The 16679-nt window shown below is 41.6% G+C and overlaps 1 protein-coding gene across 1 annotated transcript in view; it reads right to left on the bottom strand.

Annotated features, from left to right (window-relative positions):
- PAFAH1B1 (platelet-activating factor acetylhydrolase 1b, regulatory subunit 1 (45kDa)) overlaps positions 1–13551 on the bottom strand; it is a 15411-nt gene extending 1860 nt beyond the window's left edge. Inside the window, exons 1-9 of the mRNA XM_010154778.1 lie at positions 13338–13551; positions 11723–11807; positions 8848–8922; positions 7931–8137; positions 5909–6077; positions 3586–3688; positions 2540–2768; positions 999–1100; positions 317–473 (exon numbers count right to left, since the gene is read on the bottom strand). Of these exons, the coding sequence (XP_010153080.1) occupies positions 317–473; positions 999–1100; positions 2540–2768; positions 3586–3688; positions 5909–6077; positions 7931–8137; positions 8848–8922; positions 11723–11807; positions 13338–13369 (1159 nt within the window). The 5' untranslated portion in view covers positions 13370–13551. The remainder of the gene's footprint in view (positions 1–316; positions 474–998; positions 1101–2539; positions 2769–3585; positions 3689–5908; positions 6078–7930; positions 8138–8847; positions 8923–11722; positions 11808–13337) is intronic.
- Positions 13552–16679: the final 3128 nt, after the last annotated feature.

Raw genomic sequence — 16679 nt, forward strand, 5'->3', positions numbered from 1 at the left:
ACCATTTTGCTTTGCCCCCAAACCAAGTATTTGCAATACAGCACTCCCCAAATGCCTACACACCCAGTGGGGACAGGTTCCAGAACACCGTGGCAGTGAACATCTTTATCCAGTGTGCAACACCGGCAACAGAAGTAGAAAAATCCAGCACGCTCAAAATTCCCAATTGTCCCTTTTAAAAATAAACCCAGCACAAAACTCCCCTGAAAGCCCCAAAGTGAGCGCTGAGCTTGGTGCTCAACTTCAGCTGGTGAAGATGCAGAAGATGTGTGTCTCTGCCCCGTACCCTGCGTACGCGCCGCAGAACAATACCTACCCAAAGAGGTAACAAAGTGTTCGTGCGCATTGAGCGTTTTCATGCATCGCTTGTTCTTGAAATCCCAGACACGTAGAGTCTTGTCATCAGCACAGCTCAAAATGAATTTTCCCCCAGAATGGAACAGAACGCCACGTACCCAGTTATCATGGCCCACCTTGTGCAGAAGGAGAAATCAGTGAGCGGGGGCACGTTTTTAGGCTAAACACTCTACAACGTGCACTACAGCAAACCCAGCGACTCCTTGCCCCGCTGCTGCACGACGGCACGGAGCTGTCTAAAACGCATCAGAACTCAAAGTTTCTCTTTTGTTTCTATTCTTCCATCTGTGTCAGTGCTACCAACAACGCGAGTTCCTGTCCTTGAAGGCAAACAGAAGCCCCCACGCGATCTGCACCGATGCTGCCCCCACTCGCAGCACCAGGCCCCAGGCCAGCCTGAACACAGGCCGGGAAGCGGCAGTCCTCAGCTGCGGGAGGAGCCGCACATCGCAAGAACACCGCATTCTATCTGATTATCTGCATTTCTGTAGCCCAGCTAAGCCACCCATCACAACAGCTGCACAGCAGCACTCCTACATCAGGCTCTTCTCAAAAAGATCGACGTGTGAGGTAACCCATCCCCTCAGAACCGGGGTGACACGTGCAGCTGTGACCACCAGAGGAAACACCAATGAACTTACGAGTGTCATAAGGCACATGCCAGTGCTAATGTCCCACATCTTAATGGTCTTGTCTCTGGATCCAGACAGCAGAAAAGGCCCAGGCTTGCCGCTCTTCTTAGTCTACAGAAAATTATGGTTTAAGTTATGGGATATTTGGGGCAAGGGGGGAAAATGGAGGGAGGAAGCAGATACCTTCTGAGTGCTATTTCTTAGTAGCAAAACTAGATCGTATGGCAGGTTACTGCTCATAAACACACAATGCCAAAGCTGAGAGTCACAGGAATTTTGTTACTAATACTAGGAGAAATAAACAGAACACAAAAGGAATTAAACAATCTGTTAAAAGAGGTGGGTGTATGTCCTGCTGATGCACCAAGCCAAAATCTGCCCACTGCACGACACCCTCTTTACACAGCCGACAGTTCCAGTAGAGTCAGACATCCCAGGATAAGAGCATGGCCTTCAGACACACCTTTGTGCTCTCACTCTTCATAAGAAGGAATGAAGCAAGTTTTAAGAATTTATGAAAGGTTCCCACTCTGAACTCATTTCTACCTGCAACCCTGCACAGTATGGAAGGCAGACTGGTTCCCAGAACTGGTAAGGTCTCAGCCGTGCGGCTGACATTAGCTGCTGCCAGCCCAAACAGCACCACACTGCGATGTCTACAGCTCATCAGCAGAGGGCAGGGGAGACTTCAGCTCCTTACACTGCAAGGAGAAGTCAACAGCTGGAATGCAGTTTTAATTGCTTTAATTACAAGATTATAAGGATCTTTTAAAGTTGCAAGTAAAATCTGAGTGAAATAATCTGTAAAACCCATCACTGGACAAGTCCCTGTCTTCAGCCTACCCACCTCTCCCCTTGGGCATTTGTGTCCTTTCTGAGGAACGGGGCCAGGCAGAAACGCTCGGGGCTTTTTCAACTAGAAACTGGAGTTGATCTCCAGTTCACTTCTCCTAGACCTTGTCATCCTTTAAAGGGAATTTCTGCTGACCTTCAGTAAGCCTTTCTTGAAGATTTTGTAACCAAACCTGAGATGTCTCTACGATCACACAAATGGGGATTTATTTGTGCTAAGAACACCTTCTTACATCATTACCTTTGTGCACTGGGACAGCGTGGCCAAAGCTTAATTCCAGCACAATACACCCAAAGGCAGCTTTATTTGCACATTCCTGACTCACTACTTCCCTCCACACTTCTCAAATGCTGAGCATCCTTATCATCCTGATGCCAGATAAGCTACCTTCCAAAACAGGTGAAAGTGTCCCCACTCTCAACTTCTCAGAAACAGAGCATCTCTCCCCCATTCACCAGCATTAGTGCAAAGTAGGCTCCTCCTGTTAAGACTCACAAAAGCATGAATCCTACGAAGGCAACTGGGGGATTCACAGCACACCAAGTACACTCAGCAGAAACCCTCCTACGCCTGCTATACGTGCCCTGCACCCCGAGAACAAAGCACACTTGTTTCAAATACTATCCAGCAAGTTCTACACAGAGCACAGTCAGAAATCTGACTGTATGTGCTTATTTAGCAGCCTTGGTACCATTACCTCTGACCCCGTAGCTTCTGATATGGTGGAGTAGGAGCTCTCGGGAGCCCAGGAAATGCATTCTACCACGTGCTCATGTTCTCGGAGCTCAGCTTTGCATTCCTTCGTCGCTACCACCCAAACACGCACCGTCTGGTCATTAGAACAACTGGCAATTAAGGTGCCATCCTGGTTAGGCCGCACCATGCGCACCCATTCTCTGTGACCCGTGAAAGTCTTCACACAGTAACTATTCAAAAAAAGAAATACAGCACAACTCAATTAACACTGCAATACAACCATTACACATGCCTTTGAAATTTAAGGGTGTTTGACCTACTCTTAGAAGTTAAGATAAAATATTTTAGCATGCACGTGCCCATCCTGGATGATGTACAAGGCCACAAGGCAGTTCACGGAAAGGAAGTTGACATAAGAAGTGACAGCTAAGAACGGGCAAATCCTTGTTAAGGTAGAAAGCAGAAAGCTTGGGGAAAAAAAAATGAAATAGACATGACAGCTTGCATTATATAAGTATTATAAGAACAACTAGAGATTTACAGGTCATTCAGAGAGCTTTCACCTACAGCTTTTAGCAAATGGATGGAAGTAGAGAGACAAGCGATGAATAAAACAATAAGACAAAGCAACAAACAACCCTCGCCCCCAAAAAACTACCCCAAACAACAAAACCAAAACAAAAGCAAAGCTGACACCTTGATCTGTGTCAAGAAGGCAACAGATTTCTCCTCCCTTCTCTCATGCTCCTTTTAAACGCGTGGTTAATCACTAAATTTATACTCCTACCAGAGCCTGATTATGGCGTTCTACCTTCATAGCTCCCGGAAAGATCAAAGTCAGTTATTTTAATTAGGCACTCCTAAAACCAAAACCCCTGTGCTTAATGATTCAAGGCAGAATGCTTAAGTGAATTGCCCTAAAAGGGACAATATCACACCTCAATTCAAGTTACAGTTACTGACAGTGAATATTTACGTGGCCCGTTTCCTAGGAACAGTGGTTTGTGTTTTGTTTAGGTGCTGATGGTCAGCCAGAAGTGTACTTACCCTGTCTGGACTTCCCACATTTTGATAGTTTTATCCCTTGAGGCAGAAACTATATGATCTCCATTGGGCATGATGGCTACTGAAGAAACATTATGATCATGACCTAAAAACAAAATCAAACCTTTATTAAGTGGTACTGGAATAGCTTTTACAGAGCACACAGGACTTCATTTATCTCAGGCACAGAGCTGCAGCAATAGTGCGTGTTTTATGGAATAATCTTTACACGTGAACTTGAGGTTTCATGAAATAATAATTTATATTGTTAGAAACCACACAGTGCAGACACTGAGCATCCTCCAAAACTGTTTCAAAAACTCCTTTAAGATGTTTTCAAATCAGACCTACACCACTGGTAGCTTAGAAAGGAGAGCTGCTACAATGACCATCTTTAAAATTATCAGTTAGGGCTGATAACAGTATGCTGATGCACTAAGCAGATGATGATTAAGAGGAGAACAGGTCTTTGGCGAGAGGCATGCCCAACCTCCCTGCAGCAGCTTAATGCTAAAAGACTGAATGTTTCCAGACATCTGATACTAGGTTTGAATAAAACCCTGTACTGCATTGATTCAAGAGCCAACCCTACACACACAGCAGCAGGTTCTACTGGTGAGAGCTGAGCGGAAGACGATCAACGCTGAGCCAGGAAAAAGCACCCGGATCATTTCCTTCACACAAACTCCTTATGACCTCATGTGTGTGGTTTCAGCTCTGCACTCGCTCATCCCACAAGCAACGGGGCACAACATACAAAGGGAGATAACACACTCTGTAAAGACTATTCGTTTCCAGAATTACAAAAAATTAGTACTTAAACTTCCCGAAGTGGCAAACATTAGAATTAACCGCTTGAAACGTCAGTATTGTCCAGAACAAGCTGTTGGGCAGGGCTTTGACAAGTCCAGAGTACAAACTTGAGTATAACAGTTTGTATAGAATTCATGTACTTGTCTGTCCTTTAACTCTGCAACTGACCCTACTTAAATTGTCAGGATTAGAAATTAATCTTCTGAGATCAGTAGTTTAGAGTATATCTCATTTCTCAACTGCTTAGAGGCATTAAACAGCATTTTTTTTTATTTGGAGGTCTGACGTTCTCCTTTCCAAAACGTTACAGCCAGCAGGTTCACTATTACGCTGGTTTTATTCTTTTACTGGCAGCTACGTTGCATCTTGCAAGCCAGGTACCTGTCAAGTACAACTTCACAATTTTCATTTCCATTTCTTTCCACTAAGAGATCTGAGCACCAGTGAACTAACTACTAAAAAGCAGCCACACCAGTGAACAAGTATCTGAAGCGTGAGCAAATACTGGTCTCAATGCAAGTGTGGTGCTTTACAACTCCTCACTGGAAAGGTCATTTATTTCTCTTGACTTGAAATTCAGTTGATGGGACGTAACTGGCAGCACACGTGAAGCTATTTCACCCACGCTCGTGCTGTAACACAGTTCATGAAAATACACATGCTGCATGCGTGTTCATCCAGAAATCTTTAAAGAGCAAACCCTCGCCCTGTAGCACTACTTCGTTTCCTTGCTATCAGCCAGCTGTATACAATGTTCCACTGCAACGTCTGTTCTTCCCCTGCAAGTGTTCTGTGGTGTTTACAGAGCTGTACCCACAAAAGTCAACAGCTTTCTGTTTTCTTTGGTATATGTGTGTATGTATGTTTATTTTTCTAAGTCTCAAACATTCTCTATTCCTATTCACCACTTCTTGCAGAAGATACTAAATGCGAGACAAACAGCAGTATAAAAATGCTTTTACATCAGGGCTATAAAATAGCTGCTGTCACTATTAGAATCTTATAGCTGTGTTTTACTTTCTCATTTTTTCCTACAGCTTTCAAGCCTGACACAAAGGGCATGTTCATTTGAAATCAGACAAACACGGAAGCAGAAGACTGCACGGCACATAGAGAACGCCTTTCACACTAACTGCTTCCCTCCTGGGTCAGTACATCAGGGAAACGCAGAGGTGAAGAAGGTCATCTTTCACTGGTTTGAAGGCACAGTTTTACTCTCCAATAACCTTTTAATTTTTAGCACTGAACCCCTCTAACAGCCATTTGATTCCAGTAGTACTGTGAGAGGCTTCCTGTAGAATCACACATAGCAGATCCGAGATGCTCTTGCATTCCATGGACACTAAACACTGACCTTATTTACAGAGCACTCAAAGCATCAAAACATGCCCCCTGTCTCTTTTGGACAATACTCTGGTTTATAACCCCTTTCCACATCAGCAGTTTTCCTGGATAAACAAGAAGAAAAATCATCACTTTACAGACTGCTAAATCAATTCCCTTTATACCTTACCATGCATAGTTCTGATGCACTCAAAGCCCTGGAAATCCCATAGCTTAATGGTCATATCAGCAGAACAGGAGGCCAATAGTTTGCCAGTGTGGTCGAAGGAAATATCTTGCACAGAGTCTGTATGCCCCTTAAGGGTTCGTTCAAAGTCTCCTGTCTCATAATCCCACACCTGACAAGGGAACAGAAAAATCTGTTAACAGCAACCTATTACTCTTTGTATTCTCCAGCCTTACATTTGCACTCTGCAGGCCAGTCTGGCACCTTATTCAATAATTAATTGAGCAAGAGACAAAGACAGACAAGCCCTAAAAAAACTAACAGCATTGAAAAAAAGCATTAATTTTATATGATCGTTACTTCTAAGTTAACTGAATTCACGCATCTTGAAAACTGTTTTTCAGTTAGCTTCAAGCATTATGAACACAGCAGGAAAAGAAGGTCCATTGTATCCCTAAAAGCTTTAACACCAAATACCCTTAAAAATAAAGATGAACAATTCAGAAAGCATCAGACAGGACAAATCCACACTGTACAGATTGTTTTTCTCCATCCTTTTCCATGCTAGTTCCCTAACTCCAGCAAGACAGCCCATGTTGAGTTGATGGACAATCCATCCTCATCCCTCCCAAGCTTTACTGTGTCTCCAGAATTGCCTTGCTGCTTCAGAACCAGACAGCAAACAGCGTGCACAGAGCCTCATTGAGAATGCACTGGTTGAGGGAGGATAATGCAAACCGCTCTGCAGAGTTTGATACGCACACATTAGTAGATTACAGAATTTGTCAGTGATTAAATAAACGTTTGCGGCTAATAACTGCAAGACAGCAGGAAGTCCCCGTTCTCACCTCCTAATTAAGTTGAGCATCTACCATCTAGCTGCAAACAAAAGCCTCTGAAATGAAACAAGCTCCTACTGATTTTATTGTGAGTTTCTCTCAAGCACAAAATCAGACGTTTGTTTTAAATTATATCCTAAACAAAAAACGTCCACAAAAATCCCCAAACCACCAAGCAACAAAAAACCCCATCATCCCAACAGATTGCAGTCACTGGGGATACAAAACTGTCAAAAATTAAGCTATAAAGCTCAACTTCAAGAATAAGGAAATTCACCCAGCGTATCCACAGCAGACAGCAAACCCAAAGCTTATCAGGCTCCTCTAACATCTACACCCACAGAGCTGTCACTGTTTCAGCTGGCCCTGTCTGCCCGAAGAAAAGAAACAGCAGTCCTCTATGTTCAAGTCTGCTGCAGAAACAAGAGCAGGTTAAAGCCCTTCATGAACTAGATCTGGCTGATGCTCTGTATTTCAAATCCTATGCAACAGGCAGTCACTATCAGAGGAACTTGCATTTTCACACACAGTGCTTCATCTGCTAAATATTTCAGAACTGCACTTTCCCAAATAGCTTTCACACCAGTGTAAGAGAGAACAGTTAGAAATATCCTTTATTGTAGTAATTCCCTTAAATTGTGACAGTCAAACAACAACAAAATGCACAACCATGTATTTACTGAGTGCTAAAATGAACAACTACTGGCCTACTACATCAAATCTCTGTGCCACAGCACGCTGCAGTAACGGCCTGCAAAGATCATTTGAAGACACGAGGACTTCATGGGATTGCACGCCCCATTTAGAATAAATGGGAAGAGCTGATTTTTAAAGTGGTTATGTAGCTGTATTCTTGACGTAGCTTTAAAAATAATCACTTCAGATGACTTGAGGCAACTGCCCTCCTCCACCAATACTTTTTCTATCTCTCCCATCTCCACATTAGCTTTATTTCTTCCTCAAGTCAAAGGATAGCAAAACACTCTTGAAGTTATTAACAGGACCAGCATAAAATTCAAGTTCCATGTCCTGTGTAATATACACAACTTTAAAGAAGTGTCCCTACTGAAGCTAAAGCAGAATCTGAAACACTCTTCCATCAGTACCGACGTACACCCAGCTTAAAGCACTGACATTACATACCACACCGCCTCTGACTCCATTCGATTTTCTGTAGCAAACATACCTTTATTGTGGCATCCTCCGAAGCAGAGACCATAACACTGAAAACTGGATGGAAAATTACTCGAGTGACGGGACTCCTATGTCCACTCAACGCATACTTCTCTGGAGGACGAGGAATCCACTCCTTAGGGTCTCGTTTCTGACCAAGAGGTCCACCTGATGTAAATTCTTCCTTAGCCTCATTCAGCTTCGATTCTAATTCCATTACCTAAGTTTATGAATTTGAAAAAGACCATTCATTTCTAGTTTTATACCAAGATCTACTTAATATTCACTCACTAATAAATGAACAACATTAATGTTTGTATCCCTGAGATGACACACATTAACCAACAGCACAGAAACAAAACCCTAGATACATTATCCTGAACAACATCGTTAGCACAACGCAATTTTTTTTTAAAGCTCTTAATACACTCTAGATCCACTAAAGTCTTACTAAAGAGAGTTTTGTACTGTCCACTTGCAGTAGAGTCACTTCCTCTAATGCACTGGAGTTAATGGTTTCTGCCCTTCAGCGCAATGGCCAAAGACAATGGGTGGCACAGGTTTTTACATTCTCCTAAACCAGTTAAGCCTTCTGGAGAGAGCTATTCAATCTTTTCACTCACAAGCTGCCTTAAGGCACCTCCTTCCCTTCCAGCTTTGGAAATTGCACATGCAATCAATAAACTGAAGTCAAGAAGTTTTTATACAGAAACAGAGAGGCTGTGCTAGCACCGAGACAGACAAAACATTTTCTACAACATGGATTTAGCCATTTTCCCTACTCACGTCCTCAAGATTCATCTCTGAGGCATTATTTTCTAAACCCTGCATTTGTTTGACAAGGAAAATATATAGCATTCTGTTCAGTGATGAACGCTCGCTTTCAGCCACAACTTCTTAGACAAGTAAATCCATCAGATCGCTACTTACCTTCTTTTGTAATCTTATAACAGATGTCCATTTTTTTTCCAGAAGTCCAGCATACTTCTTATCTAACTCTTCGTTCTGAGGAGGAGCATTTAAATAAATTAATAAATTCTAGTTCTAAAGCCTGCAGAAGTGTTTCTTCAAAGGCAGACAGCTCTCTTTAATATAAATCTCTTGACCACGGAAGAGGAATTAAAGCAAAATACTATGAGTTTCAGTAGTCAAACAGAACGACCCCACTTCAAGTTGTAACAGCTGCTATTTACGTACACTGAAAGGAGGAGAACATTTTAAAATATAGTTTTTAATTAAAAATACTGCAGCAAGAGATTAATGATACCAGATTCTGCAAATAAAATCCAAAACCTAAGACTAAACTGTTATCTATGCTGTTTTCTATCTCCATTACGTGAAATCTTTCTAAGCTTTCTGCATGCCTATGAATGTTGTGTCATATTCTGTTACAGGATTCCCCCCCACCCCTCTGCCCAACTCACTCGTGAAAACAGCAGCAGGCATCAACCCCAAGGACCAAGATACATAGAACTGGTAATTTGTTTCTCAAAGATAACCTCCTTTTTCACATACACCCACCAGAGCACTAACAACTCCTACCTTCAGAGCCAAGACTGTGCTCCCACTACTCCTTGTTAGCACAGTGCAGCTATCCTCTCACAGAAGCACACAGTCAAGAGCAGGGTTATTCTGTCTCACTTGAAAAACAGCTACTCCAAAGTAACTGATTTTTTTTTTTTTAATTTGGTTATAGTTATCCTCAAATCACCACCATAATATTGCATTCTTGTGCTACCTTCTCAAAGACAACCTTCATCATCCTGCATCTTTATTTCAGGAACTGAAGCAGAAAGCAGAGTGCTACACCTGCCCTACTGAACAGGGCCTCAGATACTGGAAAAATCAACGCTCATTTTGCAACTCTGATGAAGAATAATTTTCTTCAGCTAAATGTATTTCTCCTTTGGGCTCTAAGGAATAGCTGAGGAGCAACAGTGAACAGCTGATGTTACTGTAAAAGCCAGAGGATTACTCTCGTTTTTCCCCTCCTACCTATTAATACAAGAAGAAGAATAGCAACTCAGGAAACGCAAACATCAGAGGCACAGAAGAACAATTAAATGCCCCGCACTTCCTTTCTGTGCACAAAATGACAATCTCATAGTAGAATAATTCTGAGTTAGATGGAGAATAACAAAGGTGTGGGGAAAATAACAGTGCCATGGCTTACTCCTCAAGAGCTCTCAGGGCTGGCTACCTCAGTCAGAGAGCAGATGTTAACCTGCTACTTCCAGGGCATTTGTAAAAGCTGGAGTTATCTGCAGGAATGAGCAATACAAAAAAGTAAATCTCTCTTTGCAGAGCTACACTTGAATCCTTCCAATTTGCTGGAATAATTTCTGCCTTTAACTTTTTTTTGTCGTTTTAGTACAGCCCCATCCAATTCACATTTTCTTGCAAGAGTCATGTGGAACTTTAGCAACTGCATTTTCTATTTCTCTCAGGACCATCTAGCCTATTTAGATCGCCTTTTTAACCTTTGGGAAGGAAAGGCTTAATTAGGTTGATAGATAAGGCAGATAATTGAAAATCCTAATACCATTCCCTTATAAGTATGGTATTCCAATTTGTCATTTCTACTAATTTATTAGATACTGGAAGCAGATTGGAGAAATTAAGTCAAACTTCGATCCAGCATTTTGGAAAAAGAAATAATGCCAGATTTGTAAGAGAAAAGGCAAGGATTTATCGAAAGTCAGCACACAGAAGTTTATTACTATATCCAGGTGTCTCCAGAGAAACTTAAAACTCTGATGAAATGCACACCTCCTGTGCTAATACGTGGCAAGTTTAAAAACGCAAGAATCATATGTTACAAAGGCAAATCACAAAATTAAGTTGCAAGAAAGGACTGGTGTGAGCCACCCACTGTAGAGTCTAACAAAACAGAGTTGCTTACATGAACTACAACATGAACATCAACTCACATGAACTACTTAGGCTTGTCCTCCTACTATACCGTTAACCAAGTGGTATGCAACAGTTTAACTACTGACCCAATTCCAATCACAAAACACACTTCCACCACTGGCTCTGAATGATAAAGGAGAGGGGAAAAGCAATCCTGTTTTGTCTTCCTGTTTCTTACACACTGCTATGTGAAGTCAGCCTCCAAACCTGCACAGTCTTACACCGTTTCAAATCTGGTTACGAGGGAACAGTCCTCAGTTTTCGAATTCTGCACTGCAGAAAGTATAAGCTTTTATGCAGAATTCCATGATAACCACAGTTAAGGAAATGAGTTACAGAGAGGAGAGGGGGGGATGGACACAACAGCAGGAAACAGAAATGACGAGTGTTAAAATTAAACACATTCCTCAATGTTAAGCACTGAACAGTTCAGGTTGGAGAGGACCTCAAGATCACCGAGTCCAAAGCAAGCCAGGTCAGCTGGAGCAGACTGCCCAGGGCTGCTGGCTTTGTTTCCTACACCTTTCATCCTGAAGTATCTCAGAACTTGGATCCTTAAAAGGTCATTACAGGAAAAACTCAGCACTGCATGGATGAGCAGCAGCTACACAAAAACCCCCAAAGATTAAAAAGATGCCTTCATCTTCAGCTAACGATTTAGACAACAGTTTTACTCAGAAATCAACAGTTATCCAATGATTATTTTTTAACTTTATGGCAAGGAAAAGAACTGTATGAGTTTGTCACCACCAGTTCTGAAACTGCATGAGCTACTAGGTAAAAAATAGATACACATGTTCAGAACGGATACGAATGCCGTAAGATTATAAAGTCTTTATACAATATAGATATACTATATAAAATATAGGAGGAGAATCTTATTTGAACTCACCACATCTAACTCAGCTTCCTTTTTAAAAACCGAATATGCCTCTTCATAGCCATTAGAACGAAGGTAGTCTGCTATTGCTCGATTTCTAAAAAACAAAGAACAGTAGCTTCAGCCACAACTCTGAATGGAAGACAAGAATTGGTTCAATTTTATTATTTTAAAAAGTGCAATGAACACCTGCCTTCAGTGCAGTAGGACAATTAGATCTGTTAAAAGGCCAAGGAAATTTTATTAACACATTTGGCAAACAGATTTTGCCTCAAGATGTCGATAGCAGGATACACTCTATTTTAGGTTTGGGGAAGAGTCACTTTTTCTTTTAAGTTACCCAGCATGTAGCATGAATACACTTACCAATCTGTATCATGCATAAACCCCACAGCAGGTACAAAAGCAACAGCCATACCTACATACTGAAGTAGTTGTTTTATTTTTGAAGGAAAACTATCTGGGGTAGAACAGTCTAGGGGACAAACTTTTACTTCAGTTAAACCTGAATAAAACACTCAGTTTAAAAGAAAGTCTTGGCTTTGTTTTTCAGAATGATAGAGTAACTTTTAGTTACTTAAAGGAAGGGATACTGCCTGTGTCCAAAATGTACAGTGGTTCCAATTTTGCATTATTCTTCCCAATATTCCACACTGACACAAGACAATCACCAACTGATCTGTGCTGAACCTCTCTCAGGATAGCATGCATTTGTTTTGGCCCTACTCAAATTTTCAATATTATTCTAAGACTTCAACAAGCAGTCAGCACCTATCGTTTAAGGGAATAAGACTAAGGAAACCCTGCATTCTCAAAATTTACTTCAAATGGATAAATATTTTCAAGTTATACACCAAAGAAAGTTTGCTTAAGAGAAGTAAGCTCCGTGCTGTACACAGACATGACGGTAAAGTTACTTTCAGTTACTTTATCAGCCTCCAGAAGGAAGCCCAGTTTGGTTTTCTTACACCACTTTCTTGGGAAGGGGTGCGTGTGTGTGTACACGTACACACACGGGGAGAGGGGGACAAAACAGACGCATACTACAGCACTTAAGTAAACTGATACACAGATACTTTAAAAAAATTTTTTGCTGGGATTTTTTATTGTTTTGGTTGAGTTTTGCCCCCTTTTTCTTCCCCTTTAAATTGTATTCAAAATAGAGGGTATATTTTAGGGGACAAAGGAAGTTTGCAGTCACAAAGTAGCAGCAGATCCTTATCTACATTCAGGAGAAAAACGACAAAAGTGTCCGAATTTACTCAAGGTAAAAGTAGAATTCACAAATCAGTTCAGAGCATATACTGGAACATGCTTGCTGCTTACCATAACCCTTTCATACCTTTGTGACTGAAGTTGAAACAAAATAGAGGGTAATAAATTATAGCAAATTTAAGAATCCTTTTTTATGCCAGTAACAACTTTGAAAGGATGTTTTCATTGTTTCACAATTCATTATCAAATGCCAGTGGTCATATCGAAACTAAGAGTACAAAGATCTAAATCATAACACACAGTACTTGATCGACATGTGAGCAGGGTCACTCTCAAATCTATCTGGAAACAAAAGTTAGTATTTAAAGTTTAATGAAACAGCAACACAAACTTTAAAATAACCATTCCTTACAGTTCATCTCGTTGCCTTTGTGACAGCACCATTGTGGCTGCAATGTCAGGTTAAGGTGATTCAGCAGTGGCTGCCTCCCCAAGATCTAAAGGCTTAGGAACCCTAGATCCACAATTCAGTCTGCCACAGAGTGGCTTAAATCAAAAGTGTTCTTCCAGATGTGAAATCCAATACGAAATCCGGAGGCATTCAACACAGAAATTTCAATCCATCTAGAAGGTAGAGAAACAGACACCATTAATTTCCTTTAAATAAGCATTCAGTCGCCCTGGACTTACACAAAGATTTCTGTACTCGGACTGCAACACCACTCTGGATGGAACCGACTAAAACCAATTTTGCTAGTCTGGATTACATGCGTACAGCACATCCCCAACCTGGTCTGAGTAGCCTGGAGAGACTTGTACACTTTCCTTATGCCCCCTCTGCCCACCATTACTCCTTCAAGAAACAGGGAGCTGAAGGAGACACCCTCAGTCACAGCCAGCTCTAGTTTGTAGGCAACTCCATCGTATCTTCTTGTGACAGAAAGAACTTCAGCTCACCCCAAAACGCCTTTTGCACTCACTACTTTTTGCACTCACTACTCTTATCAAAAAGCTACCCCCCAAAATCCTCTATCCTTAGGCTAGATTTGTTAACTTCTGTATATTTCTCTCCAAACTAAACGCAGCAAGGTTCATTCTGTTAATTTTCATCACACACTAGAGATCAGCTAATGCTCTCCCCTATCCTTCAGGCTTAGAGGGAGAGTCTCAGGAAAGAAGACAACATTCCACAACGGGACTAGGGAGAGTGCTACGGCACGCTTCAGGCCATAACCAACAGCATCAAGGGACGCATTTTGTCCCCGTAGCTCATTCATGGCATTCTATTAGGCACTACTAGGATTTATCCAAACAGCATCTTTGAAGACCACAGCTGTAATTCAGTATGTGAACTTTACAGGTAGATCACTACATATTAGATGAATTACTTTTTCCATTCTAGTAACACTGTCTGAAGAAGTTCCAAAGAACCAGTCCAAAAGACAATACTTTTCAGTCCTGGGTTAACACAGTTTACCCACAGTTAATCTTTTCTCTCGCCCACATTTGGGGTACAGCAGATTTCTAAGCAGATCTTCAATCTTATCAGAGTAGCTCAATTACCATGGTGCAGATTTGCCACAAGCCCGTTACTTCTGGCAAAGGGTTTGTCTGGCAATGCAAGTTAATTCAGAATACAGCTGAAATTTGATGTATTCCAGAGAGCATTCAAGCCAGCTGAAACCCTGCCTTTCACCAATTACATATTTCCCCCCCTACTATTCAACATCTTATGCAGAACCATGAACTTCAGTATTCTCAGCGCACAAACTACTTCAACTAGACAGTTTTAATCTAGTCCAGGAGACATCACCACAACCACTTTCACAGCACTGCCTCTGGATTTCTGCACTCAGGTACTCTTTTGTAAGCACCGTGATGACGAGAAGTGCTGAAGTTAGCATTTCTGACATACCTGACAAGAGTGTAACACATAATTTACTCAAGCTGTGAAGCAAGTTTGACCAACCAGCTTTTAGCAATGAGATAAACTGAACACAGCAATACACAAAGTCTGAGGAAATAGTTGGGCTCGTAAACTTTCTACCAACTGCTTTGGGAAAGGTGTTTCTACTGCCTCTCCCCTGCCTCTGCACTAGACATACAGTTAGGCAAGGTTCCTATAAAAGCTGGGTAACAACTGTGGCCAGGAGTCTGAAACAAAAGCCTTTCTTACATGAAAACATTAAGAAAATACTAAGCTCATATCATTAAACATCTACTTGTCCATCACAGGGGATCAGGAGCTTGTTTCTAAACCTATCCAGGCTCTGCTGTCTGCTTCTAAATAAGCTTAAGCTGCCTGCATTTCGCTCTGCTGGGGGATCTGCCATGGCAAATACTGCACACCGTAATGCTGTACGGCAAGCCCTTTAGGACAGGAGCTCTCTAAACAGGCAAGACGTTATTTAATTAGTTTGATCTCCTCCCTAATAGCGGCTTCAGAAACAATTCAGTTGAAAACTGATCGCACAGGCTGCATCCTTTCTGAGAACACAGGCAAACACTTTGCTGATTCTTGGCCCGTACCTCACTTCAACAGGCAGAGACAACTGGCTTTCAGTAGACACACCTTCACTACGCAGTAGGAGTATCGCATACAAAGTAATGGAAATTTAGTTAATATTAAAAAAAAAGCTACTGACATGGTCTGAAGAAGTGGCCTCTAGAGGGCAATGCTGCAATAAATTTTAGCCCTGAAAACCAGAGGCTTATAATGGCTGAATCTCTGCATTTCAGTATGAACACAGCAACACTTTCAGTAGCAATCAGCATTGTGGAGAACAAAGTAAGACACTTCTTATACACAGAAGCACTGTTTGAAGCACTGAATAGCCCAACACAGATATAAACTTCCAAAATCTGCTTGTAGTACTACCATGGAAAAAATCATGGTATTGAAAACAGAAGGTTTTTGTGTGAACTACCACAAAGCAGTGAATGCCTTGTAAAACCAGCATCGCTGCAGTAACTCCAGCAAAAATCATGCTCCAACATTGTGTCACCACATCTAGGAGATGCGACTATAGCACCTGCCTAAAAATAACCACAACTATGTTTAAAACGCAAACCTTGACATGCCATCTAGTTAGAAAGGCATCTTCCCCCCTCAAATGTGAAGTAACATGAAACTTCTCCTGTATCCCCAAGACTCAGCAACACCTGGCCTCTCCATCACTCCAACTCTGAGCTGCTGCTCAGAAACACATCTTAGTACCAGATGAAGTGCAACAGCTACAGGGGAAAGCAGCTATTTCTGCTATTAGCAAGTTACAGCTGATCCACAACAAGTTACCAACCGACATGCAGCATCTCGCTTCTCCGGAAAGTGTCTTTTCCAAGCTCACTTCTTAGTATTCCTGACTTTTTAACTACAAAGGCACCTGAAAGGAAGGCAAAGTATTTTTAGGGCAGCCGTCTTCATATACAGCCTTTGAAAGAAACAAGTTACATCTGATCCACAACAAGTTACCAACCAACTGACATGCAGCATCTCGCTTCTCCGCAAAGTGTATTTTCCAAGCTCACTTCTTAGTATTCCTGACTTTTTAACTACAAAGGCACCTGAAAGGAAGGCAAAGTATTTTTAGGGCAGCCGTCTTCATATACAGCCTTTGAAAGAAAAAAAAAAAAGGTAAATCATGGCAAAAATAATGAAAACAGAAAAGAGAAAAAAACACAAACAAACCACCCAAGCAAAAATGTCCCAAACCAAAAAGCCAACAAGGACCCTACTTCATAGGCATGGGCCACT

This window comes from Eurypyga helias, unplaced genomic scaffold, assembly GCF_000690775.1.
Source record: "Eurypyga helias isolate BGI_N326 unplaced genomic scaffold, ASM69077v1 scaffold9257, whole genome shotgun sequence".
In the NCBI taxonomy this organism is placed as follows: Eukaryota; Metazoa; Chordata; class Aves; order Eurypygiformes; family Eurypygidae; genus Eurypyga; species Eurypyga helias.